Genomic DNA, 27155 nt, shown 5'->3' on the forward strand with positions numbered 1-27155 from the left:
CACTCAGTCACCGAGTAAGATTGTATACAGTGGCTTGTTCTTGATTGCTCGTTGCTGAGTTCTGTGGAGTGCATCTGGTGTGTTGTCAGTGTCACACTCAGCTGATTGTCAGTCGTGAGTAGAGTACTATAGGTGCGTGTGTGAAACACAGTGGCATGTCATGGAGCGTTGGATTCTGCTGATGAAACATCTCTTTCTGTTTTGTTTGAAGTAATTCAGTCATCATTCATCCTTTTATTTGGTTTAAAAGCATTTGTAACATGACAACTAATATCTGCAGATGTATGTCAGTTCTACTTGTTTCAGTGCTACCATATTCAGATGGCTACTCAGTAAATTGAAGCTGCATGCTTCAGCTTAATGTAGAAACATGCATGGTCTGTCATGAAAAAGACGAAGTCATTTTCTGTGATGTTTATTTGGGAGGATAATTCCTTGTTAGTTACAGTGATGTTACTGTTAAGCAGCAAAGGATTGGTTTGTGACATCTTGGCATAATTTGTGATCTGTTTAGGTCTACAGCTCTAAACCTCTTTGTTTTTCAAAGGTTTTAAAACATGTTGCTGAATACCCCATCTGTTCCTTGGCATGTACACAAGGACATGTTTGTGCTGTTAATACACTTGCCTATCCAGTGAGCATGTGATTGTGGGAGGAAGAGGCATATAAAAATATCAGTTAATGTTGTTAATGGTGTACAATGTTCAAAACTGCAGCCTAGTGGCTAAAGGCCACTCACTGAACACTTGGTTTCAATTTCCCCACATTGGTGCTAAAGCTCACTTACATGCTTACTCACTCACTCACTCACTCACTCCTTTCTAATCCAAATGTTAAAAATTAAAAGAATTTCTGATCCCTGTATTCATATATCAGAGCAAGAAACCCGGTGGAGTCCAGGATCTCCTTTAACTATATGCAACTCAATACTGGTGGACAGGTTTAGGGGACTACAGAAAGTATAAAGCTCATTAAAATACACTTGCCATTTCAAGTGAAATCTTGGTTTGAAACAGCTGATTACATACCAAGCCAAATATCACTCAGTGGTGTACAGTTCTGTTCAGCTCATAATGTCCTGAAGTCACTGATACTGATGTTTATGATGTCAATCACTGGACTGTCAGGTTCACACTCAATTATTTACAGTCTGTCATATACCATTCAGAAAAATTAGGAGATACTGGATTTACAGGATTGATAAAATGCGAATGAAGCAGCCAAGGAATAAACAGATGATGATGAGAAATTTAGGAAAATGTGACAGTTTATTCCATTTGTTTAGGAATATTTCATCTGTATGGATATATATTACTTTTTCTCATGTGCATTGGCATTGGTTAGTGCTATGTTCGCAAAATGGAATATCCCCTACATTTATTTTAATGATGTTGTTGAAATACTGTTTGTGTGACATTGAACATGAATCTGAGAACAAAAGTCCCAGTTTGAAGTTTTCCACCATTCTTATCAATGGAGGATGTGTGTATATTTTCTTTCATGAAGAATTAATTTTTTGTTCTTTTGTTGCAGTTTAACGGTGAATACGGTCATACCTTTATGGAGTTTGTGACAAACAGCGGGGATTACTGTCAGGCTCAACACGAGTAGAGAGCTTGCGGAGTCGCCTGCCCTTGACAACATTGTCACGGCAACCACGGTGCTGCAGTCACGCTACTCTCATTTGATTGGCTAACTGACCTTCGTGTGGGGGCTCCGAGGCCCTCATTGCTTGGAGTTTGGATGGGTTAAGAACGTTTCGTTGACCCACTCCCTTGGACACTGAAAACCCCTGTGTCTTTCATCGCTTATGTTTTGTAGCCAGGAGTGAAAAACAAACAACAAAGAAATATCACCACAGAGAAAATATTTTTGAAGAAATATTTTCTACCAGCTGCCTAAGCATTTTTGTTCAAGAATTGCAATACTACTTTGTACTTGGTGTGACCAGAAGATTAATATAACATTGCTTCTGTGTATGATTCTCGGTGTAATCTTGTGTGTGGAGAAATAGTATGACAGCAGCCATGAAAGCACGCAGACCCGAGCCAGCTGAGATTGAGTTCAAGAGTATGCGCTACTTGATAATGGATAGACCAACCGATTCCACCATTGATAAGTTCATTGAGGTAAATATGAATTTCTGAGTTCTGACATTAGTTCGTTTGTAGATAGAACCGTAGGATATCCTGATGGTTAAAGCTTTCAGTTGCTATGCCAAAGTCCGGGTTTGATTCCACACACAAGTACTATATTGGAAGAAAGTTTGATGAGTCTCTTGCTGGGATATTACTGGAATAATGCTAAGAGCAGCGTAAAACTGTACTCGTTTTTATTGTAGAAGAAACTGTTCATGTTGATGCATAACTTGAAACTACATTTCAGTTTTAAGTTTAATGAATGGTGACACACTTAGTTCCTTGAAAATAGTCCTGTAGTCTCACATGTGTGTGCTGGCCTGATGATGCTGAGAACCAGTTGTCTGTTGCAGGAACTGAAGAAGCGTGGGGCAAAGGATGTAGTGAGGGTGTGTGACCCCACCTACAAGACGGAAAGACTCAAGGAGGAGGGCATCAGAGTCTTGGTGAGGGTCCACTATGTGAAATGTGCTTGTTAGCGAACCCATTCAACATGGCAGGAAAAAAAGCCAACCGTGCATGAGGCTCCAGACACCCCACATTCGGAAACGTCCATGTCATGACTCCTTTATTAAATCTGTCTTCATTTTCATATTGACAGAGTTAGAATTATTTGACAATTTTCTGCAGTGTTACTGAAAAAAAATGATTCACTTACACATGCTTTAGCAAGCGATCCACATCTGAATTGTCAAAGAGCAAAACAATGATGTTTTGAACAAATCTTGTTCATGAGTTAAATAAAGTTATATATAAAATCAACGTTACTACTTACACATGTTGCTTCTGTTTTCATTATTTCGTGCATTTGTGTAATGTCAGTCAAATGACATTTTAACTTATGTCATTTTGATCTTGTCACTCAGACACAATGTATTGTGATGATATGCACCTGAGAAAACTAGCACAATGTTCCATATTTTCCAAACAAATCTTGTTGCATGTTGAACATACAAAACTTCAAAAAATAATATTATGAAAAAATAATGCCCAATAGGGTTAAGATCTGGTGTGTAGCTAGGCCAGTCTTGAACTTCAACATTAAGTCTGACAAACACTGTTTTGTGTAACCCTTATTGTTTTTCGTTATCATACTGGGAAATCCAGTTGTGTTCATACAGGGTTCGGGCTTTTGGAAGGTGGTGATCATTTGAGATGTAGGCATATCGTTTCTTCATCAGATTTTCAGAAAAATACTCAAAAGCGTTATTCCTCATGATGACATCCCACCCCACCTCCCCACCACAGAGATTCTGGGCTTTGTTTTGGATGTAGGTCAAAGGGAGATAACTGTTTACTGTTTTTTCATTGGAATGACTATTGAAAAGTGATGGTGGCAGGATTTGTGGGGACTGTATTTGTTTTCTGTTCCCAGGACTGGCAGTTTGATGACGGCAGCCCCCCACCAGCGGCAGTTGTGGAAGACTGGTTCAACCTGCTCAAGACACGCTTCCGTGAGGAGCCAGGCTGCTGTGTGGCAGTACACTGTGTGGCAGGTCTCGGCAGGTACATACTCAAGGGGAATGCTTGTTAGTTGCTTTCCTCCATATAGAAATCAGTATGTTAGACAGGATGGTGGTCTCCGACAAAACAGTCTTGTTTGGGAAGGTAGGATGGTGAAGTGGTTAATGTCAAAGTGGCGTCTTAGCTGTTCATGATCATGGCATACATGATCAGTGGGATGGTGGTCATTGATAAATTACACCTCTGTTTTTCAAGATGGGCCAGTGTATGACTTACAAGGTCTGCTGTATGTACAGTGATTTTGTCTAAAATGGTGCCATCATAAATTCAGCTTCATTGGCAATGATTCTGTGGCAATGATTCTGGAATTTAGAAACAAATGAGCTTTGATTTAGCAGGAAATATCAAAAATTGCCATGTGAGGGCTAAAATTGATCATATGCATTTTGTAATTAGGAATGTTGTGGTTGACCAAAAGATGTTAAGTTTACAGCTTGTTTTGATTGGGCAAATATAAGTTAAAGAAATGGTAAAGAGCTAAACACCCCTTAGAAGGTTTATGGTACTGCTTAAAAATTCCTATATTTAAGTGGCAGCCATGCCTCATTCATGAAATGCATGTATACTCTGTATTTGTTTAGGTGAACATACCAGCAGTTCCTCCTGTTAATCAATTCTTTAGAGGTATGGCATGTGGTATATGCAGTGTTAGTAGAGATAGTGTATAGGTAACATTGAGACTTTGCTAATCCTGCTGCTGCTGATGTTGTAGAGCGCCAGTGTTGGTGGCCCTAGCACTCATGGAAAGTGGCATGAAATATGAAGACGCTGTGGAACTCATTAGACAGTAAGTCCCAACTGAGAGCTTTTGCTGTCCAGATTTGTCATTAGAAACAACCGCATTCATCACGGATTCTCTTTGGAATTGGCTATAAAATTCATAAATGTGTTTAGCATTAATCTGTGAGAGACATTTCATTCTTGTCAAAGGCCAAAGTTAAGAATTTCAATTATGTCTTACAAAATACATTTATTATGTAAGCATATTTTTCAAGCTACCTGATTGGTCCGACCTAAACTCATATTTTCAGATACTTGAAATAGATAATGACAATCAAGCTATGATGTCATTCTGTTGTTTACCTGTCACTGTATATTTGACATGTTATTGTTTGTAGTGAAAATAGAATTACTTGACTAAATAGACATGTTTTGGTTTTTATAAGCTTTTTGGGGGGTAATTACATAATGAAACAATTACAGACTGGTGAATTTGGTCAATACCTGTTTTTATCATGGATCAGTGTAAAGTAGATATTGAGCTTGGACTTCGTTCTTTGTCAATATTGCTTTTTACGGGTCCATAAAAACAGATATTGACCTCATCACCAGTCTATAATTGTATAATATTTACTAAGAATTATCATTGGAAGATATCAAATGTCCAAATTGTGAATAACACTGGCCTGAAACTGAGCCCATGTCTCTGTCCTTGATGTGAGCTGCATTACACTGAAACATGATTGTCAGTTTTAGTCGGGCATAAGTGGAAATTTCTGTTCCAGTTATAGAATGTATGTGTCAACATTAATGATCTATGGAATTGTTCAGTCTGATGCATGAAGGCTTAGATTAGGTGATGTTCACTCTCAGTATACTTTCAATATAGGTGGAGCCATCACAAAGACTTTAAGAGCATGTTTTCCTTTTTTTATTTTTCACTTTATTTTGAAACAGTGATTGTAAGTTTATCGTGCCTTCATGTGCAGAATCAGCAGGTATCTTATGTGAAGCTACTGTATGCATTAAAAAGATATATGAAATAGTTGAAAACTCACTGAAATGACAAATAGTTCAGTATCTGACACTGCAGTTCTGTTTGTACTGGAAATATCGAGGGCATGTTTTCTTTATTTGATGCCTACTCATCATGGAAATGATTTTGTTCCAGGAAACGAAAGGGTGCAATCAATGCTAAACAGCTGTCCTACTTGGAACATTACCGTCCAAAGTCACGGCTCAAACAGAAGAACAACCGCAATGGCCACCAGAACTGCACCATACTGTGAACAACTGCATCTCCTACCTATGGTGACCTTGCACAAGGGCACCCTCTTGGATGCTAATCGTTATTTATACTGCCATCTTTGCTCCTCTGAGCTGCATTTTGTTTTGTTTAGCACAGACTCAGTCAGTTGAGCACTCCAAAATGTTGATTTTTAGTTGATCAGTCAATGTCTTGTGTTTGTTGAGTATTTCTCCACATGGACCTGCCTACCATCCTCTGGGTTCTCCTGTTCACTGTATGATGAGTTGATGGTTAGTCTGTCTTCCCTTGATGGATTTGACTGTGGCCTGCTAGCTTGGAATCAGGGAGCTATCATTGTCTCAGTGCTAGCTTGCAGTATCACCACTTTAGTTTACATCAAGGTAAAGAAGTCAAGATGCTCAAGATCAAAACATGCTAACTTCATTTCGGGTTTCCTGTGCTGTTGGAGAAAGGGAATTTGTCATTTGTTGTAGCAGACACAAAAACATTTTCAAATTACTAGTAGATATCAAAGTTCAGGTTTTGTTGCTTTACAGTTGGTTGATGTTACAATTTGACTGGAATTATATCCTGAACAAAGAAACAAATGGTGCCTATATTTTCCAAGATAGTGGTATTTTGATGGGATTGTACATCCTGATTGCTTCAGTATTTTTAGTTCAGTGCTATGAAAGAAACAATGGACTTGTGGAAGTGTCGAAAACTATTATTAACACTCAAATAACCATGGAAACGGGTGAAAACTAGCTTTCTTTTTGCTGAAGCTCTTATTTGTCAGTGTTATTGCTGTAGCTAATTGAATCTTGTTTACAACAATTTATCAGGCTTGTCATGCTTATGTCTCTTTTGCATATGCTAAATCCTCTTTGATGAGCAGTGCCATTGACAACTTGGTGAGCTGTTCCACACAGTGCCAGTGATGTGTGTGCCAACATCAAGTCTATCAGCATTGGAATATTGACAGTTTGCAGTATCAACTGACAAAATTTGCAAAAAGTATTTTCTCACTGGAACTGTGTTTTTAACTCCAGATATGCTTATTTTTTGAGGCATTTGATGTTTATTATTTGTTTAGGATTGGGATCGTACTTGGTTTAGAGCCCCCTCGAATCCTACCTGTACCCAACCTCCTAGGCAGTAGCTGTGGTGATAAGTTACAGTCAACTTATCCCTTGGGTGCCTGTGTGACACTCACAGACAAGCGTATTGTTGTCCTTCAAGTCAGTCACCATAGTTTCAATCAGTGCCACTTCCCTTAGATCAGAGTGGACGATTCCAATGCCAAATAATGCAGATGTGGATGAAATGTGTTTTTTGTGTTCACTAGTGAAAATGTACACCCGAACAGTTTCCTTAGCAGACAATATACGTTTATCCTAAACTTGACAGCTCATGCTTCTGTAAAGTAATTAAGTCAGTTCATTGTGCATGCACAGGTATTTATGTAACAGCGCAAGGAGAAACCGATGTGTATGGGTATGTTGGTGTTTCCTTTGTAGGAGTATCAGAATCACACTCTGTTGTCTATAGTCTACAACATATATAAAACTAGGACCCTTTGACTGTTTCAAAATGCCTGAATACCCTTGTAACGTATATAATTGTCCAATGTTTGCGCATTGTTTGACTAAGCAACTCTAACCCGCTGGTGTGTATATTCACAGATTTGGAATTGTAATTTGGACACTTCATGATTTGTATATTTGCAGTGTCTCAATGGAATTGTACTGTCCTGATTTTAGAGACAATTGTAGATATGTGATGTTTCGGTGTTGAGTAACAATGTGGGATAGGGTCAAGTAATGGTGACTCCATTCTTTGTTAAAATGGATTTTACAGTTGAAAATTACTTTGTTTGATACAGCATAGACAGCTGTTTTGTGGAAACCCAGACAGAATCATAAAAATGTCTACATAAGAATAACAGTGATAGAAGACCTGTAATATGTTGATACAGACTGTGAGTGATTGACAAAATGACTACCCCAACACCACTTATTTGAATTTAAGATTAGAATTGTAATTACAGCATTCAGTAATGTGGTATTGTTGTTCAATTTTCCTGTAGCTAAAGGAGGAACATTTCCTGTATATTTTGTATTTTTTCATAAATAATGCTTAATTCAAGTCAAATTTTGAATTTCAAAGTGAAATGTCTTCAAGAAAAGGGAAAATAGTGGGCCAGCATTTCTTCAGATGTTGCTCATGGGAAAACCTGATGTCACCAAACCGTATACCTGATGTGACAGCACTGAGTGTGCTTTGGTTCTGATCTTGAATGGATTCACATTTACTGATTCAGTGCCCATTGTAACTCAAGTTTCAAGGTCTTTGCCACTTTCATCTGCCTTTGATTGTTGGCAGTTGTTTTAGCCTGTGGGGATATTGAAGATGTATACACTTTAGACAATGATATTTAATTTGAATGTCACTACTACAATGCCCTGAGAACATTATTGTAAAGTGGACATTGTGAGAAATTTGCTTCCATTAAAACATGGTCAGCTCTATGTATGGGGCACCAACATTATGAATAAAAATGGAAAAGATCTGTTTGTCTTTTATTTCAGCACCCTCAATAATGTTCACATTGATTGTACATAAGATAAACACAAAATGTGGGCATATTTACTTTTCTGATGATAACAAATTCATTGGACAAAATTGCCTAGATTACTGTATCTTACAGTACATGAATGTGTATGTGCCAGAACGGTTATAGCAACATGGGAGCCTCTTCTCTCTTTCAGTTGACACTATAGATGTCATTTTGGTGGTTTCATTTCAAAATAAGCAATTCCTTGCCCAAGAATGAAGGAAGATGTTCATTTCAAGTCCGTCCTGGTGTATATAAGTGGATCCATATCATCCAGAAGTGGTACAGAACATATGAAATGATTGTAGAACCAGAAGATTATTTCAGGAGCATTTGATTGATTGTGGTGTTACATTGGGAGAGAAGCTGTAGTTAGGCTTGCAGCTAGTATTTGCAGGTCAGACCCTTTTTGGGCCTGTTTGTCTGATGCCTTAGCTTCACTTCAGCTTCTATGTCTGGCAGACAGGCGATGATAGTGTCCAGTTTGACCAGAACATCTCCAGTTTGGACATTGTTCTGATTCCTTTTTCCACTCATTAGGTCAAGAAGACGAACCTAAAAAGAAGAGTTCAATGTACTTTCATAAGTTCAGCACTATTTTAGCAAAGCATCTATGAAGTGAAAGTGACAGCAGTGCTCCATCAACTCAAGGTCAGACAAAGTGATTGGTAACAGTCAAACCATTTGTTGTTAACATAGGAGTATTACTGAGTTAAAACAAAGCTAACACTGACTTGCCAAGACAGGATAAGAAGAGAACATCCATCATGTGAGGTATTTGTAAAGAGATCTGTTTACGTTCCTAAATAACTGATGCCAGAGACATAGGATGTCCTTGTTATGTCACAAAACGTAATGTTTGAAGATGCACCTAATGTTACTAGGACCAACAACACTGAATAAACTTTAGAGCATACTAAATTATAAATTCTTGACCAAAAATGCAATTTGAAGAGGGGAAAGTACTGCCTAAAGATGGTAACAACATCCAAATGAAACTGTGGCTGGGGTATCAAGACTGCTTGTGGGTGTTTCACCCGCCCAAATTGGGACGACACATAGTGTGTAGTTTTAGGGTGTTTCAACTTGTCCAGCCAGTGTTGTGACTGGTACAAATTCTCTGGAATATGAAGATTAGTTAGACAAATTGAGGGAGATTAGGTCATATCACTTGTCCGGAGACAACCCAAAATGTATCAACACATTTAAAAGGCGAACACTTTTCATGTACACTATTTAGAGTGAAGGCGTTTAAGATCAACATCAGCATAATAATCCTTCAGTATGTCTTAGGCCATCTAAGGAATTAGACAAGGAACACTTCAAATGCACAGGTTAATCTACAGTATATTCTCAGTTCGAAGAGAATATTTTTTTAATGATAAAAATCAAACTTCATTGCAAATGTTCCCAAAGGTAATACCCTACCTCCGTTAATATTAAAGATAACACTGACATGAGGCACAATCATGTTTCACTCTGAGACAGTAATCAATATTCTCTTGGAGATGGCATGGAAATAGGAACAAATTCATTCAGACAATTCATATTCAGCCGAATTTTTGTGTGATCACGATCCAGCATTTTGGATGCAACCAAGGACAAAAGATCAATCTTTCAGCTCACGGAAACCAGTGAATGACTATGCTGTCCTATGTGTAGAGCAGTTGTTAACATGTATTGACATGTAATGCAAAGCTGCATCCATTGTGTATTTTTGGATGTTGCTTGTAAAGTACTTGACACAGACTGCTAGATCAATTTGGTGGTTTAATTATTTCGAGATGAAAGAGGAGTTTTCATATATTCAACATTGTATGCCATGTTTTCATTTTTTTCTGTTATGCTATTTTTAGGATTACCAGACGCAGCAGACACAGAAGAGGGAATATATACAGCAACTCAGCTAATCACAGGCAACAAAATTTTTTTTCCACATTCTGCATCACTGTTGGTACATATAGGTCACGATTGAAAATATTTTTTCTTCTGGAAGCAGATTACAAATCATCATTTCAGCTCTTTCACTTTACATACATTTTGTAATTGTCTCAGACACAGACTAGGAAAACAGACATTCTCAACAAAATCGCAATCATTACTTTATCAGTTTACTTGCCCTTTAATAGATCAGATACATACATGCTCCCATGTGCTGAAGGTTCTAACGAGGTTTGGGTGTGTCCTTAGAACAGCCTTTGAAATCGAGCAACAGCACAAGGGCAACAGACGGATAGCCTGCTTCAGTGGCAGATACTTGTAACCATTCTCCATCACATATGATAGAGAGAGACCACTGATGTGGACTCTTCCACAATAGCTCATGTCAGTATTGGAGTCGCTGAACACTTCCTGGTAACTGTACAAAACAAATAAAAGTTAAATGAAAAGAATAATGAAATCAATTAAACATACAGACAACTTTGCATTGAGTGATTATATAGGTTTCAACACGTGTGATGTTGCAAATATGATTTCAGTGTGCAGTAGATAAGTTTGTTTGAACAGTGTTTCAGTCATATTCCAGGGTGTCTGCTTGGTGTAGAAGGAAAGCCGTGACACAGGTCTTACCACTTGGAAATATGTGCTCACCATATATCATGGCCGACTGTTTTAGATGCTTCACGTCTTTGTATCCCTGGCCAGTGTGCTGAAATGGGTTTATCATCACAGGTTACAGGACTTGAATTCAGAATGACGCCTTTGTGCCGACAAGTATCAGCAATATTCAGCTGTTCGATCCTGCTGCACCAGTCACCCTGTGTAGGCTCGTCCTTTGTTTTGTCTGCGGTGGTATTTTCTCCACAGGTAGCACGCAACTGTCTATTCTTCCTCTGTAGTAAGATCTGCATGAAGAGCTCCTGCTGTGCAGAATGCCTGTCCTTGGCCTTAAACTGTCTTCTCACCTCTCGATCTGCATCAATGGAATTATTCCCCTCACATTTAGTGCTTAGAGTCTTCAACTCAATGTCATATACACTTTTGTAAGATTCTTTAACATCGATGAATTTTGTCTGTATCTTTTTGTTTACACTTGATAATGTACTGCTTTGAAGACTCCCCTGCATAAATCTCCTCACGATCTCCTTCTTATAATGCTGGTGCACATAGGATGCAAGGTAATGTCTGGCAACATTTAGCTCCCACTGGTTTTTAACCGTCTTTATTCCTGTACATCCTTGACCTTGCCTTGTGACCTTTTCCCTTGTTTTCCTTAATCCACGTTTTGCTTTTCCTTTGCTTCCTCTTTTGGTTTGATTTTTCCCGACTTTTTTGCACAGACGGTCCAGTAGAATGAGTATCTCTTGTTTATATTGCCTCGAAGCTTCTCCAGAGTGTAAAGGACAGTGTCTTAGAGACTTCAAGTACTGTTTCTTAAGAAAACGTGTGTATGACTCCCTTTCATCTGGCTTTACAAACATGACAGCATCTTTACATGTGCAGATACATTTGCTAATTTCTTTGATCAGCTCGAAATTGTTTCTCAGTGTCTCACGAAGTAAAATGTTTTTCTTGATGGGTTCATTTTTAACCAATGAACAATATAAAGGATATACAGGCTGCTGGTTGTTGACATTAAGAGATACTTTGACTTGACAGGCACTTGATGGACTTGAGTTGATTGTTGGTTGCGATGATCCTGACTTGTTAACAGGTTGTGCCTTTCTGTCTGGGGAAACATGTCCATCACAGTTGTTGTTAGAATTAGATCCATGTCTTCCCTTTGACAAACACGTTTTCAGCGTGCGTAGAGTGACCATTGCAGTTACTAACAGATCATCTACATCATTCAGATTCGCTGTGGTTGTAAGATGACTGACACTTGAAACCGTATGCACACTCTTCTTTGATGGTCTTCTTTCACCGCATCTGCTTGTCACCGTTCTCACAGGCAGTAAATTGGATTTACTCAGCTTCTTTGGGGATAACATTAACTGATAACCAAGACTATTTTCTTGACATTCCTCCTCATCAGAACAGTTATTGTTTGTGTTCTTATCAAGAACCCAAAGATGATTTGAGGTGTTCCACCTAATTGACTCTCCACTGGCAAGCTCGATAGGGCCTCTCTCTTTCAGGTTACTGAGTTGCTGGTCCACATGACCCTCCTTCTTGGATGCAGTGCCTGTGTGTCTGATATTATGAATGTTTCCACATGCCTCTAAGCGAACTCTTTCATGAAATGGCCCTATATGAGGTCTGGCTGCGGTTAATACCTTGCTACTTGTACCACTTCTACTTTCTGCAGTGATGTCTGTACAGGTTGGTATCTTGTCCCCAGTGAAATCACCACATTTCTTACCCGGTGCCTCTGTCACTTCCAGACTGTCTGCCTGATGATTCAGAGCCCCTGTTGTTGGTTTTTGTTTACATCTGAGACTCCTCCCAAGACAAGGCTGCATGGCAAGGCTAATGTCCTGTGACTGTGCACAACATGGAGAAGCAGATTTGGAGGATGTACAAGAATCAGTCACTACAGGATTCTTTGGTATCAGTGATATTACTTTAAGTGCATTTTCACTATTCACCTCAGAACAGCCTGTAGTGCTTTCAGCCTTTTTAACTTCAGACACATCGGCGCCTTTTCCAAGACTAAGGGTTACTGCCGCTGATCCCTTGTTTACGTTGGAATTAGTGTGATCTAATTTTGAAACCGATTCTTTGTTCTTTCCACTGTTGACATGTGGTTCTCTTACAGACTGGTTGTTAGCAGTGCTATTGGTGGTCGTTCTTGATATAGTTTTGTCTTCTTCTAATGGTTTGTAGAAAGATGGTAGCTGTACATGTTTAATATCGTATTGTTCCCCATCAACACTGGACATGAAGTGGTGGTTGCTAGTGTCTGCTGCGTATGCACCTCTGGAATGACTGTCTCTGTTGAATATATACGGGACCGCCTCGCAATCATTATACCCTAAACTGGCTGACCTATTTAACTGAGATACGTAACGACCTTCATGATGAGGAGCAAACTCTGATCTATCTGCAGACATCGACCTTGAATTTATAAGATGTTCTCTGTTTTGTGCCTCTAATCTAGACTGCTGACTTGGAGGATACAATGGTGCATTTGTGAAGACTGGTATTAGATATCTGACAGGCTGAACACTTCTTTGCCAGTTAACATAACTTGGCAGACAGTCATTTCCAGTGTTGGTGAATATATTAGCACTTGCTGGTGCTGGTGTGCAAACTGGAGGTGCAGTGTGTGGAGGACGATTTTCGACTATGTCGGAAGATGGTGCATTATCTGGTGGCATGAAGTAATCAACTGTATAACTTGGAAAATGCAGTTTAGGTCCATATAGCCTACGGGAACTCTGTCCAAGAGGGAACCCTGACCAGTATGTTGAGATATCGTCTGATGATACTGTGGACACTGTTGACTCTAGGGACCTCCTTTCTTCTGGTTCCCCAACTCTTTGCCGCTTCTTTGAGTGGGAAACCTTCTCTTTCAGAACACTATTGGAGTTTTCAGCTGAATCTGGCAATTTCTTGTCTCGAGGGTCTGCAATTTTCTTTACATTTTCAGTAGTGGTAAAGTCAGTTGTTTTGGGCTTAATGCCAGCAATATTAAGACAATCCACTTTCTGTACTATGCTTAGGGAATCGACATCCTGTTTTCCAGATTTTACCTGCAAATTACCTTTAACCTCAGAGAGTTTTAGTTTATCAGATGCATTCTGCTGTTCTGCTGCCACAGTGGAGGTTGTGGTATCAATTTTGCTTGCATTACTTGGACTGACAAGCCCTGGTGGCGCAGATGCACCAATATATTCCGCTGTATTTGATGATGCAGAGGTTTGAATTTGACCCAAAGACTTAGCTTTGGAGGTGCCGTTGACCATGTTGTTCTTTACAGAAACTCTGACCTGGCCTGCCAAATGAGGATTATTCCTGCCACTGGCTGTTGTCATGGGCCCTGTCATGCGATCTGGTAAAGCAGACTTATTGCACAGGGGTTTCATGACATTACAGGTCATAGCAAACGTCCGTTTTGCAACTGTAGTAGCTGCCGCTGAATCACCTTTTGCAATAGCTCGTGCTCTCATTGCATTGAACTCTGCATCCATTCTTGCTTTTCGTTCATTGCAATTTGTATCTGGTTTCTTTGGAACATTTGAGGCTCTTATAACTTTTTTGATATTCCATTGTGGCTTTTTTGATGGATTTGTACTACTTTGAGTTTTCATGAGAACTAATTTCACAGGAGATGGTGTGACAGTCCTTGTTGCTTTGGGATCTTTGGGATTTGAAACCTCTGAGGACACTTCTGGTTTTAGTGTAGCACTATCATCTACTGGAGGACATGCTATTAACGGTCTCAACTGAGGCTTGAGTTTTGTGGGGCTAGATCTGTTATCAAGAAGACTCCACTGGTGCACGGGGGTGGGACACTTCAGAAGAGCTGAAACATCTCTGCTATCCTCAACTGGTTCAAAATGATTTTTCTGGAAGTTGTTTTGAAGGTTGATATTTGATGGGGCATTGGATGTCACACCACTAGATGTATATTCAACATTGTATTTCATGAGAGGAGGTAAACTTCCATCTTTGTAGTCATTCTGAGATATTGTGATGTTTGGGTCAGGCCCAGTAACACGGATGTAGTCTGTATTTACATACCCAGTTAGATTTCTTGTGGAACTCATTTTTGCTCTCACCAGGGCAACTGGGTCGGACTTGAAGGCATTGAAGGTCTCATCCATACTCTTCATGATATCTGTCACAGACACTTGATTTCCTTTGATATGAGTTTGTCTGTTATCTGGTGTCAAACTTCCCAATGAACACTTCTGTGCCTCAATCACCATCTCAGGATAGATGTTTCTATTTTTCCAAGAACGTTTTGCTGAGTGTCTTGTATCCTTTTCAGGGCTTTTACTGGGACTACTGGTTTCCAATGTTGGAAGAAGAAGTGCCATATCAGATGGTATACGTATCTGTAATCCTTTACGTGAGAGGTCTCCAAGTTGTCTTGTTTTTGACATTGCGTTTTTCTTTGCAAGATCTTCTATTTCAGCTGCAGCAAGTTGTTTTGATTTATGGGAGACTTCTTCATTTGTCAGCACTGTAAACAGCTCTGCAATATCTTTGAAACCATGACTCAGTCTTTGCGTCTGATCGTTTTCAAGTGTACCTGAAGATCCTTGGGCATTACAACTGTCACCGGCACCGGTTGGCTCACTTGAAATTTCTGACGAACTGCATTTATCAGTGTTTGTATCATTATTGTCAGGGCATTTACAGGCAGCCTCAGACTTTGCTGTGTCCTCTGGACTACCACACGGAACAACTATGGGTGTCTCCATTTTCTTCACAGGAACATTTTTGGTTGCTTGTAAATTTTGCACCTTTGTTTGGTCACGAATTCTTTCACTCCGCCTTGTTCCCTCTCGAAATACTTTCCGTTGGTTGGGTTTTGTCTCGGTATGCTTTCTGAACTTCACCTTAGTTTCAGGGAAATGTTGGAACTTTCTTTGCTCAGGTTTTAGTTGCTTTGATTCCGGTGGTCTTTCTAGGACCTGTGTGTTACAAGTTACTGTTTTTTCTGGAGAGTCAAATCTGCAGAGTTTCTCTAAAGCATCCAGTGTCCCGGAGTCAGACGAATCTGGGGTTAAAGTAGATGAAGATGTAGATGAAGAGCATTCAGAGATTGGCTTTTGGTGCATAACATGCTCATCCCCATTATCATCTGCAGATGGTTGCACGGTGATGTACTGTTGTATCTTCTGGCTTTGATCCAACTCGGTTTTGTCTTTGTCTTTGATGGGAGCGGTTTTGTCTTTGTCATTGTTGGGTACCTGGTCAACAGCTTTAACTTTACTGTTTGGTGGTGATGAGGATGGTGATAATAGTGCAGAGGTCAAGTCCACGCTACCTTCCACTCTTTTGTCAGAAGTAGAGTAACAGTTAAGTATTTTCGGCATCCATGTTTCAGCTGATACATCAGATGACATTGATTGTTTTTCATTAGACTTGGATCCCACCTGAAACAGATAATCCGGACTTATAGAAATAAATTATTTACAAATATCATAGACGCATACAAATACAAGTAAACAGTTCCCGTTAAAAAGCCCTTAAAACACAAAAAGGAGCACACATGACACAGGAATGCACTAGACATTATTTCAGCTCTTAAGAGAGATTGTGGGTATGGAGAGGATTTTGTCACTTTTGATATCATTGCTTTGGAAATGCTTATCGAAAATCATAATGATTACGTAAAATAGCAAATTGTGATTTATTACATGATAGGTTGGGACTTCTAGCCTGCATGTATCACACTGTTACATACAATAGGTACCATCAGACTGGTTTTTACACCAGTGACGACTTGTACGGGATGCCGCGCTATTCTCAAACTGCAACTGCTGCTTGTTGAGGAGGCGCTGCTCTGCTGTGACTGGGAGCGCCCAAACCGTGCTGCATGCTTTACAAGAGGGTCCACAACTGTCACCACATCCTGCCATCTCACAAGGAGATCGTTAGAGGTAACCAGCTGGCTGTTGGAACCTGAGCATCCAAGTGAGGGTATTTGTTTGATATACAGTAACATACAAGTATTTTGCTGCACGAAGTATTAGTTAAAAATACAGTTAAACACAAGTACTTTGTGATACAGAAGAATACACGTATTTTATTACACCAAGTATTGGTTTAACGTGCACAAACGTACTGGTACAGCTTTTGACATACAGTAAAATACATGTATTTTACGTATTTCATTACTCGAAGTATTAATGTGACATACAGTACAATGCATGTGTTTTGTTCCATAAAGTATTGGTTTTACATACAGTAAATCTATATACTTTGTTAAGTTGCACAAGCTTAAGTTGATGCCATCAAAAAGCTGTAATACGAAACATGCCACAATAATGATAACTAAAGAGATTTGCTCTTCTGAGGCTGTTACTGCAGAACCGTCAGCTGAGTGTTGGCCATCGCTGATGAAAGTCCTGACTATTACAAAATTTAATCTTGTAAGACCCTGGGCCTAGAATTTCGAAGCTCTCTTAGTGCTAGATTGTCGTAAGTTAATGTTAATGTAAGGCACATACGACTACCTCAGCGGTGAGACAGCTTCGAAATTCTTCGTGTTTAGTATTGATAATCCAATGACCATAAACGGGGCAAAATTGAGATTTGAACTCAAGGTTTTTATAAAAATTCCTAATTCATAAAAGGTCCCTCTGATATTATTAGCTACAGTGCTCGTACACGTACTTCTGAATATTTTCTTCTATATTTTTCTCAGACCTTTATTAGACTTGAGGCCTCTTACGCATGCTGGGGTATTTTGTGAATACGCCCCACATCAGACTGCACATCCAGCATGCATGTTACAGACAGACAGACAAACAGTACTTCCGGTATATTCAGCTGTTAAGCATTGATGGTGGGGGTTAGTGGTTTTGATATGGCTATAAGGTTTGATATCATACCTTGCGCGTTGAGGTGCCAGAGATTCAGCATCTTTGCTTCGGTAGTAGAACATCTCCGTATCACAGCCCTGCTTTTCATAGTTATAAAACGTGTTGCCATCAGCAGCAGCTGCCTCTGGTACCTTGGAAACAACACTGGTAACATGGTTAGAGGGACCATGGCACCACGAGCTTCTTTACCGTCCCCTGTCATTTCTGAAGTGTTGCCAGGGGCAACAACTACCGGAAGCACGTGTCCACTTAGCATCTTCAGCTTCTGTTTCGTTAGATTCTGTGGAAGCAAATGAAGATATCAGTGTGATGATGCGGCCCCGGATGTTTCTTTAACTGAGTAGAATCCAGTCTTGTCTTACAATAGCAATAGCTATAATAGTATCTACCACTCATTGCCATGTACGCCAGTACAGTAGACAACTACCTGTGAAGATCCGGGTGAGAAATGGTTTTCAGCAACCCCATGCTTGTCGTGTGAAGCGACTAACGGGATCGAGTGGTAAGGTTAGCTGACTTGGTCGACACATGTCATCATATCCCAATTGTATATAGGTCGAGGCTCATGCTGTTGGTCACTGGATTGTCCGGTCCAGCCTCGATTATTTATAGACCGTCTCCATACAGCTGGAATATTGCTGAGTGCGGAATTAAACAGCATCCAAACCAACCGAAAGCAGTAGAAAACTAGAGTGATATGCTAAACTCTGTATTCTCTGTATAGTAACTGACTCTGAATTATGAAGCTGAGTGAAAGCCTCGATGACATCTGCGATGACATCATATTAGTCTTGTATTTACGGCACTTAATCATTAACATTATACTCCATAACCAATGTGGACACCCACTCTCCTGACACTGATAAAGTAAATGAAAGTTCATTACCTGTGATGACCGGTCGTTGCTGAGGCTGCTTGTTTGTCCGTAGCAGCAGCTGAGGCTCCTGACATCAGCTGTGACAAGGTGTTTCGTCTCCACCATGGCCTGAAGGAAGGATCTGTGGTTGAGAAAAGCCTCCACGTCAATCAGCAGAGTCCCGGGCACTACTAGGTGCAGGTGACGCTGCAGGAACGACATCTGTTCCGACTGAGAGCACACGTGCATCAAGGATGGTGCGTGTGGATACTTCAGCTGTAGCTTGAGCGCGTTCAAGACAATGTTACATCCAGGCGAGGTGCATTGTGGGAAGAATATCTCTCTGATGTCAGCCCATGAAGCCATGATGGTTTGTCCAGACTTAATACACGGCATTCTCGACGCCACTTCCTTCAGCAGCATCCTTTCTTCTAATGAAGATGTGGATCTGGATGCGGCATCAGCTGAGGACCCACTTGTGGAGGAGCAGGGCGATACAGTTGGTCCGTCAGGGCTTTGTGGTGTAGCTCTTGACCTGAATTCACTACCTGTTTTTAAGCATGAACTTGTATGTTTGGATTGAAGCAAAGCCTTTCCCCTCACTGAATTCCCGGTTTGACTAATATCGGAGTCGCTTGCGTCACAGTTCGGCAGATCTGCTCCTTGACCGGAGCACCCGCCGTCAACACCTACGATATTCCAGTCATATGGTTCCATGGAGATATGCTGCAGCGGTATCTGGAACATGTCTTCTGGCTGTGTATTGGGGGGACGTACCCGTGCCTGACCTGGGTGTGTCTCCCAGGACAGGCTACATACCACACCCTCGGGCGAAGTGTCCGCCTGGGGTCTTGTCAAGGAACGTCTGAAATAATATATACAATTAAAGTAGTAACATATGTTTCGCACATGAATTTAGAACGCCTTTTACGTTATTGCCTGTTTTTATATTTCGCATACAGACCAATTTTGGGCAAGTGTCAGGTATAAATTTTCAGTATGCGTGTGGACGTCAAAATGCGTAACTGATGTGTCCTGTGTGAAACTGAGAAACTGTCGCTGTATACTGGAGGCAGTCAACAGCGAACAGAATGATGGCATGCTTAGTATACGGCTGCAAACACCCTGGCTATCAGTTAAAGGTACTGATTGATATTTAGGCCGCAGATATAATTAGTAAAGATATGGCAGGACCACGACCCCAAGTAAGTACAACAACAAAAAAACAGAGGTTGATGCTATCAGCAATGACCCACGTCGTCGGAACATACGTTGCCACGCAACCAGTCAGGTCATCGAGCTGACGGAAGGCCTATAAACTGAAGCACGGTAAAAGCTGTAAATATTCTTCAGTGAAACCCACTGTACATCTGAGTAGACGAAGAGTAACACTCGAGATGAGAGGATTGCAAAAATCCATTTCATTTTCAACAAACGCCTTCCGCCTGTCATATGTAAGAGCTTCTTTGGTAATACATGTAGGAGTCTCACCAAACTAACAATGGGTTAGGGTGGTTTTCAGGGATTCCCCCAACACAACGACTTGACATGAAAAGTGATTTTGTACACTTGAATGTAATATTTAGTTTCCGGTCCTAATTACAAATTTACAACCTGTTGGTTGAAATAGGGTCCCAGTGCATGTCAAAGCCCGCCCTTTGGAATTTTTTTTAAAGCGATTTTCAGTGTGCATGAATATCTTTGAAATCCATGTAAACACAATAATTTGTCTATGCATGTATATTTTGAACGTAGTCGCCTTTTTTCACACGCTAATTCTGTAGCGTAGTGAAATATTTGGGCATTAAACAAGGCGCATAGAGTCTATCCAGTCTGACCCATTCAGTCTAGACTTGAGTTTGATTCCTTGTCATAAAGTATCTCATGTCGGGAAGATGGACTTTAGCATTCCCCAATGAGGTTGGAGATTTTACGATCGCATCTAGCCACAGACATATACTGTGTTGTGGGTTGTAGTCTTCACTTCTATAGGGCCCGATTCACAAAACGTTTGCAGTGCTCTGCCATTCATAAGCCTGTGATAACTACAACGGGTCGTAACGTTACGCACGCTTTGTGGATCGGGACCCTGGCTTAATAATGTTTGCATATTGCCCATAGAGAAAGACTTCACAATTTGTGACTCCAGTTAATAGGGTCACCTCTCAGTACTGTCAAAGTCTGACTTTCGATACCTTGTCTGAAAGTAGGGCGACCAGTTATATACATGTAGGTACATATGGAATGGTCGCTACTAACGCTGTTTCAACAGTTAGTAAGAGGTGTTATTGCAAGAAACTAACGAAGCTGTCATGTAACAACTGATACAGATACTGACATATCTGCAGAACTCATAACAGTTGTACAGGAAAGCACAGCTAGAGAGAATGAGCAGACGACACAAGTCACGTGACACTCTCTCCAGCATTCGTGATGTGATCTGTAAAAATAGGCAGATACATATGAAGTTTTCGATAATTTCGTGTGTGAGGTTAAAGGAATTGACGCAAACTTAAGAAATACATATCGCTCTACAAGCTTATTTAGAGTCAAAAAGTACAATTTAGCACTTAACTGTTTTGAAGCTGAAGAACGCGGACGCTTGCCGGAGGCATTGACAAATGACGTAAGTCGGTACGATTTTCAACGGTACGCTGGATCACGAGTCAGACTATATTGGTGTAATAACGTCACTTCAGTGTAGCGTAAAGCAAAAACACCAGTTTATCGCCTGACAGAGTACTGTCGGTGCCTTTGATCTTTCAGGGAAGCGTATTAGAATGAAGAAATACACTTTGCTATACTACCATGTATAGTGTAATAAAATATAGCACTCTTTCGCTCTATTATAGTTAAAGCACGAGGATGCTTAAATGTATATCAAGAATGTATGTATAGTCACAGAATAAAGCCGACTTTGACCACTTTTTGTAGTCAACTGTAGGCTGAACCCCGAAGTAGTGCAGGTCTTGCAGGTAGTGCCATTTTGGTGAAACACAACAAGGACGGCATAGCGAACTGCTGCTCGGAAGCATGAGCTCCGGAAGGAGCTGAAGATATTAAACAAATGTACAAATAAAAACTCCCCTTTCGACTAGTGTGATTATTTTGAAGCTTTAACACTTTTAGTGGTGGTATGGACGAAACAACAATGACACATACGGTACATGACTGTACAGTCATGCATGAGCAGAAATATGGCAGTGGAGATCACTCTTCCTTTAATGCATTTTGAGTGAGTGAGTGAGTGAGTGAGTGAGTCAGTGAATGAGCACGGAATTACGCCGATTTCATCAACACGGTGGGAGACACTAAAATGGGCTTCAACACTGCACTCATGATTTGAATCACACCCGGGTCTTTGATGTGACGAGCAAACGTTTGAACCACTAGGCTCCCACATCGAGTGAGTGAGGGAGGTAAGTTTTAAGCCGCACTCAGCAATATTCCAGCTATATGGCGGTGGTCTGTAAATAATCGAGTAATTCCAGTGGTTAACAGTATGAGCATCGATCTGCACAAATGGGAACCGATGACATGTGTCAACCAAGTCAGCGACCCGATCCTGTCAGGCTTCTCATACGACAAACATATTCGCCTGTTATGGCAAGCATGGGTTGCTGAAGGCGTATTCTACCCCGGACCTTCACAGGTCCTACCCCACTGCCCCTCAACGTTATTATAAGGGTACAGTTACAGAATATCGGATACCGTGTCTCACGTCACCCTAAACCTAACACAAAGCCTAACCCTAACCCTAACCCTAACCCTAACCAAATGTAAACTGGCTTGCTTTCAAAGATGGCAGAAGGTATCCGGTATCCTGTAATCTTGCCTGGAAGGAATATTATTCAAATCCTTAAGTCTCGTGTTTCTGTGGAAACAGGTACACAAGAATGGTGATAGAGAGGCCAGTCACTCTTAGATTGTATATCCATGAACTCTCAACAGAAATGGCAGAACAGGAAGCTAACGGAACCTACCCAGCTAACATATTTAGAGAAGTAAGAAAACATTACCACTAAGTACTACCTCACACTACGACTCCCAGCATGGGATGAAAACATTATCATTAAGTACTACCTCACACTACGACTCCCAGCATGGGAACAATGTGTGAAGTCCATTTCTGGTATCCCCCGTCGTAATGTTGCTCTTACTTTTGCTCAACTAATGGTTTTATCTTATTCAAGAAAATGTTTTAAAAGGTGTAGAGAATAGGAAGTAGATGGGAGCAATACGGAATATACACGGTGTGTTGTGAATACAACGAAGGAAAGACTTTCTATAACAATGCATTTTGCAGAAATGGTCTCAGAAGGAACTTCAAATATATTTTTCAAGGTAACAGCTAAACACATATAGGTCTGGAATTTCAAATTCTATTCTAATTGATTCTAACTAAAGGTTGTAACTAATTGATTCAATGGATACAGAGAAAATACGTTTAATATATTCTTAAATGATAATTACGAAAGATTACTTACATCATCCCGAGTCGATAACTCGGTCTCAGCACAAACAGTGTAACTTTGGAGGCAGACAATTTATGTTCGTTTGAAAGACGACCAAGTAACGTAGGAACAATGCAATTACGTCACAGGTACTGAAAGAAATGACGTCATTGAGATGGCCTCGTTGAAGTGTTTGCGCTTATGGGTAATCGAGGTGAATGGTTAGCGTAGACATTCTGCGTTTTCAGAGCTGTGTGAGCATGCATACATCAGCGTGTATCAGATTTCATATTCTTTATTTTCATATACCAGATGTGAGAGCTTGTTTCAACAACATAACTGAACCCGGCTTGTATATTGTGATAAAGCAGGTGTCTTGATGCGGGTCCTGTCTGGGGATATTAACCTTACGACTAGTTCTATATTTTCTCACTGAAAACGTAGTTCATGCACGATTCAACTGTTCAGAACGAGCATGGGAAAGTAACAGAACTATTTAGGCATCATAAACTGCCATTGCTCTAATGAATACTCTTTCAAAGGAGTTAGATAAAGTAGAAATATCACTGTATACATGTCTTCACCTTTCTGCGGTGCTGGCAGTGAGCAGATTATGTCAACCATGACATGTAACAGTGCGCATTAATTGCAACTCCCGATTAATAATACATGTACCTATGTTTGTTATGAACTTTGTTATCAACTCTAATAAAAATAAAAAGCTATAAAAAACACAGAAAGCAGAAGATATATTGGTTCATCACCAAGTACATGTCAGTTTACAATTCCACACAATAATGCTTGCTGTTCTGCTACAGAATGAAAGAAAAAATGTTTAAAAGATGTTTATAATTTTTATGACGTTTCTGTAGTGGACAAACGGAAGGGATCCATTTAAGCAGCTAAGTCATGTTACACTATCTTCAGTTTTAATTTAGCACAATTGGTAAACCTATATATTCTGTTTTGTTGTCACCAGCGAGACGAAATTTGACTTTCATAAGTTTTAGTTTCCTCGGAATGATGTGTGAAATATATTCCACAAGTGAAACATACTTTTCAGGGAGGCTGATTGATGATCAATTGACGCGCAGCAGAGGCTCGTTGACATCCCTCTCTTGAAATTAGTTGTAGGGGAGAAGTGCAAGTCTTTATCATGGCGGCGGAGTCGCTGTGAAAACGTGTAGAAGTGAGTCTCCAAACATCTTAGGATCTTGTCGAAAACACTTGCCTTATTAACCTGACAGTTGAATGCATATCTAATCCGACATTTGGCAACTTATGGTATGTATAAGGTAAGTATGATGATCTTGAAATTACTAAAATACTTGTCAGAATACAGGAAATGGATCAAAAATGCAATCGTAATGTTTGCTATGTTAGTCAAGTCGATGAATGCATAGAGTTTGGAAATTCGTTATTATAGCGCTCTTAGGCAACAGTTTTGTCTGTCAGTATCATTTTGCACTTACATCAAGAAGAGGGACTTCGCGCAGATTCAGGCAAACCATCTCAAAAGAAGAATAGGTTCCCATTATTTTGGATTCTTGTGCGTTCAGATTTCTTTACACTTTCCCGGCTGAAATCAGGAATAAGGATAATTTAATTTGATTCATTATGTACACAGTCTTCTTGTCAATATTCACTGATGTTAATGCATTTATTCAACTTTGACGGCGAACTAAACTCAAGCACAACTTTGAGATAGGTTTCTAGAGGTCACATTGTATGTTGAAATATCTAACATGACCATCAGTGTTAACAAGGGCATTCTGTATTTCAGCTCAGAAAGCTATTTATATATTTGTTAAAGCAGTCATCATTTGAAAGGGAGCATAAATAGCATGATATGACACACCCATATTTATGCAAGATAACCATTTGTTAGTGTACCTTGCCATCAATGCAAGGTAAGAGTACCGAGATGGGTGAAAGCTCCTATAAACATGATGAAACAGTTATTTGTCCAATCCACTTCAAACAGCAAGGACTGACCACAACAAATGTTATGATGCCAGGGACAGTTTTAGGCTGAAGATAATATTACTTTTATGTTGTGTTTATCATTACGCACAGGACAGCCTACGATGTTTATGTAGATATGACGATATAAACATTGTTCCTTTCATACTTCATGCTTTCATCCCATATCCAACTGATGGAGATGGATAAAAAAAAATTCTACACTATTATTTACCATCTCAACCTGGTGCCTATTATTAATATTTGCTACGAAATGAAATGATGACAGAATGTTTAACTACATTATCAAGAACATTGAAACCTGAACAATCATTTTGAAGAATCATTGGCTCCAGTGTAGAAAATTTGATTCTTTGTTTGGTTTGAAAAATACTGTCCCTCAGATCGGCTCTACATTTTCAATTTTTTTCATTTTTTTTCTTTTGATTTGAGAGGATGTGATATTATATTTTTGAACATGATATACCAAGGTCAACACTGGTGCTTTTTGTTGCCATAAGAAAAATTTGAAAAATGAAGTAACTGGTTAACATTGATCAACAAGAATATAATATACATCTTTCTTTATCTTGACTCATGCTTTATTGCGTATCTGCCCTTGCCTTCCAAATGATTAGTGGAAACTTGAAACCCTTCTGATTTCCTAGAAGCGAGCGCACAATCACTCACCCTGAACCGTCTCCCTTCGCTCGCCAAACGGACCACGCGACAAAGCACATGAGTGAATCAAGACTCAGTTTCAGTAAAGTCCTCCCCTTAACATTTGGGTCGTTTCAGATATCTAGACAACAAGGCCTCTAGTATATCTAAAATCCACAAAATCTATAGGGTTACTTCTCATACTTAGTATACGAAGGTGGTCCACTGTCAGATGTCAGACAGAAAGCCAGTGAGCAGCCATGAGAAGAATTCCCAGGGGGTGTATAAATGTGAGCATGGATGAGAGTACAGTCTAATGGGGAATCCCGGAAGTGGTTGACCTGCCACCTTTTGCGTCAGATTCAGTAAGCATTTAAGCATGAATCAGGATAAGGGAAAATATGTAATTTTTAATGATAAAATTGATATTTTATACTTATCCTGATTCATGAGATGAAGCCCTCCCAACCATCCCCTCACACCACTCAGGCTTCCTTGTAAGCCTGTGTGAAGACATATTGTCGGAGACAGTGAGGATTGCCATGTGGTTGATCAGTTTGGCTGGAGAAAGGAGACTATGGGTGAGTGCTTGCACACTGACTTCTAGGGAATTTGAAAGGATTCAAGTTTCGACGAACAATTCAGAAGATAACGAGAGATAGGCAACAAAGTATGAGTCACGATAAGTATAAAATATCAATCTTATCATAAAAATTACATTTTCTCTTAAAATTAATTATGAAATATACTTTGAAAAGTGAAAATTATTATAGAGTCACAGTATATATATGTTTCCGCATCCACCATATACATTTGTGTGTACTGGACCCTGGAAATGTTTTACCTATATTTTAAATTTTGACCTTTGTTTGACCTTTTCATGTTGACAGTAATTCCAGGTTCTCTCTAAATATATTTCCTCACGCTGTGAACACAATTTCCACAGAAAGCACTGAGCTCACCACTTATTATCATCTCAAATAGTGGAAGAGTTAGGAATATGATACTGTTTCCCCATGTTAACAATTTATGACCATTTCCTATTTATCTATATTGCATCAAATTTGTTCTTGTATAATTAACTGTACTTTCTTCGAAAAATTACTATATACTCTCTTTGTTGTTGCCTTCAAGTTGAGTGAGTGGGTTCAGTTTTACGCCACACTCAGCAATATTCCAGCTATATGGCGGCGGACTGTAAATAATGGAGTCTGGACTAGACAATCCAGTGATCAACAGCATGAGCATTGATCTGCGCAACTGAGTCAGTGAGCCGCACCACCCGATTCTGTTAGTCACCTCTTACGACAAACAGGGTCGTCTTTTAGGAGTTTCTGAAGGCCTGTTCCATCCTGGACCTTCACAGGTACCTTCATGTTGAAGTGCTTCAGATATAGAATTTGAGTTTGGTGCTCTATTTTAAAGAGGATTTAGAGCCATCAATGCTGATGCGATGTTCATTCTGATCAGAATGTTTACCTCATATGACCTGTGGGGGTGTCATCAGATCTTAAGTCAGTAGGGTTGCCTAG

The 27155-nt window shown here is 39.9% G+C and overlaps 3 protein-coding genes across 5 annotated transcripts in view; 2 read left to right on the forward strand and 1 right to left on the reverse strand.

Annotated features, from left to right (window-relative positions):
* The first annotated feature begins 1533 nt into the window (after positions 1 to 1533).
* On the forward strand, positions 1534 to 8203 carry LOC137278004 (protein tyrosine phosphatase type IVA 2-like). Its single transcript, XM_067810034.1, has 5 exons — positions 1534 to 2129; positions 2492 to 2584; positions 3514 to 3644; positions 4375 to 4449; positions 5554 to 8203. Exons 1-5 carry the CDS (start codon positions 2016 to 2018, stop codon positions 5669 to 5671), a joined length of 531 nt encoding a protein of 176 aa, XP_067666135.1. The 5' UTR covers positions 1534 to 2015; the 3' UTR covers positions 5672 to 8203.
* Positions 8204 to 8632: 429 nt separating this feature from the next.
* On the reverse strand, positions 8633 to 26999 carry LOC137278886 (uncharacterized). The gene is made up of 8 exons (XM_067811386.1): positions 26923 to 26999; positions 18578 to 19412; positions 17701 to 17971; positions 16560 to 16768; positions 12540 to 16239; positions 10841 to 12491; positions 10391 to 10607; positions 8633 to 8803 (listed from the first exon to the last, which is right to left on the reverse strand). The coding sequence occupies exons 1-8, from the start codon at positions 26997 to 26999 to the stop codon at positions 8633 to 8635; spliced, it is 7131 nt and encodes a 2376-aa protein (XP_067667487.1).
* LOC137278005 (PHD finger protein 3-like) overlaps positions 24128 to 27155 on the forward strand; it is a 63932-nt gene continuing 60904 nt past the window's right edge. For all 3 annotated transcript variants that reach the window (XR_010956637.1, XM_067810035.1, XM_067810037.1), the window contains exon 1: positions 24128 to 24296. The gene's annotated coding sequence lies outside the window, so the exon portion shown is untranslated. The remainder of the gene's footprint in view (positions 24297 to 27155) is intronic.

Source organism: Haliotis asinina, chromosome 3, assembly GCF_037392515.1.
Source record: "Haliotis asinina isolate JCU_RB_2024 chromosome 3, JCU_Hal_asi_v2, whole genome shotgun sequence".
Lineage (NCBI taxonomy): Eukaryota > Metazoa > Mollusca > Gastropoda > Lepetellida > Haliotidae > Haliotis > Haliotis asinina.

Coding starts and splice junctions, on each gene's coding strand:
- LOC137278004 (XM_067810034.1), top strand. CDS start 2,016: ATGACAGCAGCCATGAAAGCACGCAGACCCGAGCCAGCTGAGATTGAG. Junction 2,130..2,491: donor CCATTGATAAGTTCATTGAG/GTAAATATGAAT, acceptor TGTCTGTTGCAG/GAACTGAAGAAGCGTGGGGC. Junction 3,645..4,374: donor TGTGTGGCAGGTCTCGGCAG/GTACATACTCAA, acceptor CTGATGTTGTAG/AGCGCCAGTGTTGGTGGCCC.
- LOC137278886 (XM_067811386.1), bottom strand. CDS start 26,999: ATGAAGGTACCTGTGAAGGTCCAGGATGGAACAGGCCTTCAGAAACTC. Junction 12,492..12,539: donor GGCACCGGGTAAGAAATGTG/GTGATTTCACTG, acceptor ACATCACTGCAG/AAAGTAGAAGTGGTACAAGT. Junction 10,608..10,840: donor ACAGTCGGCCATGATATATG/GTGAGCACATAT, acceptor TGTTTTGTACAG/TTACCAGGAAGTGTTCAGCG.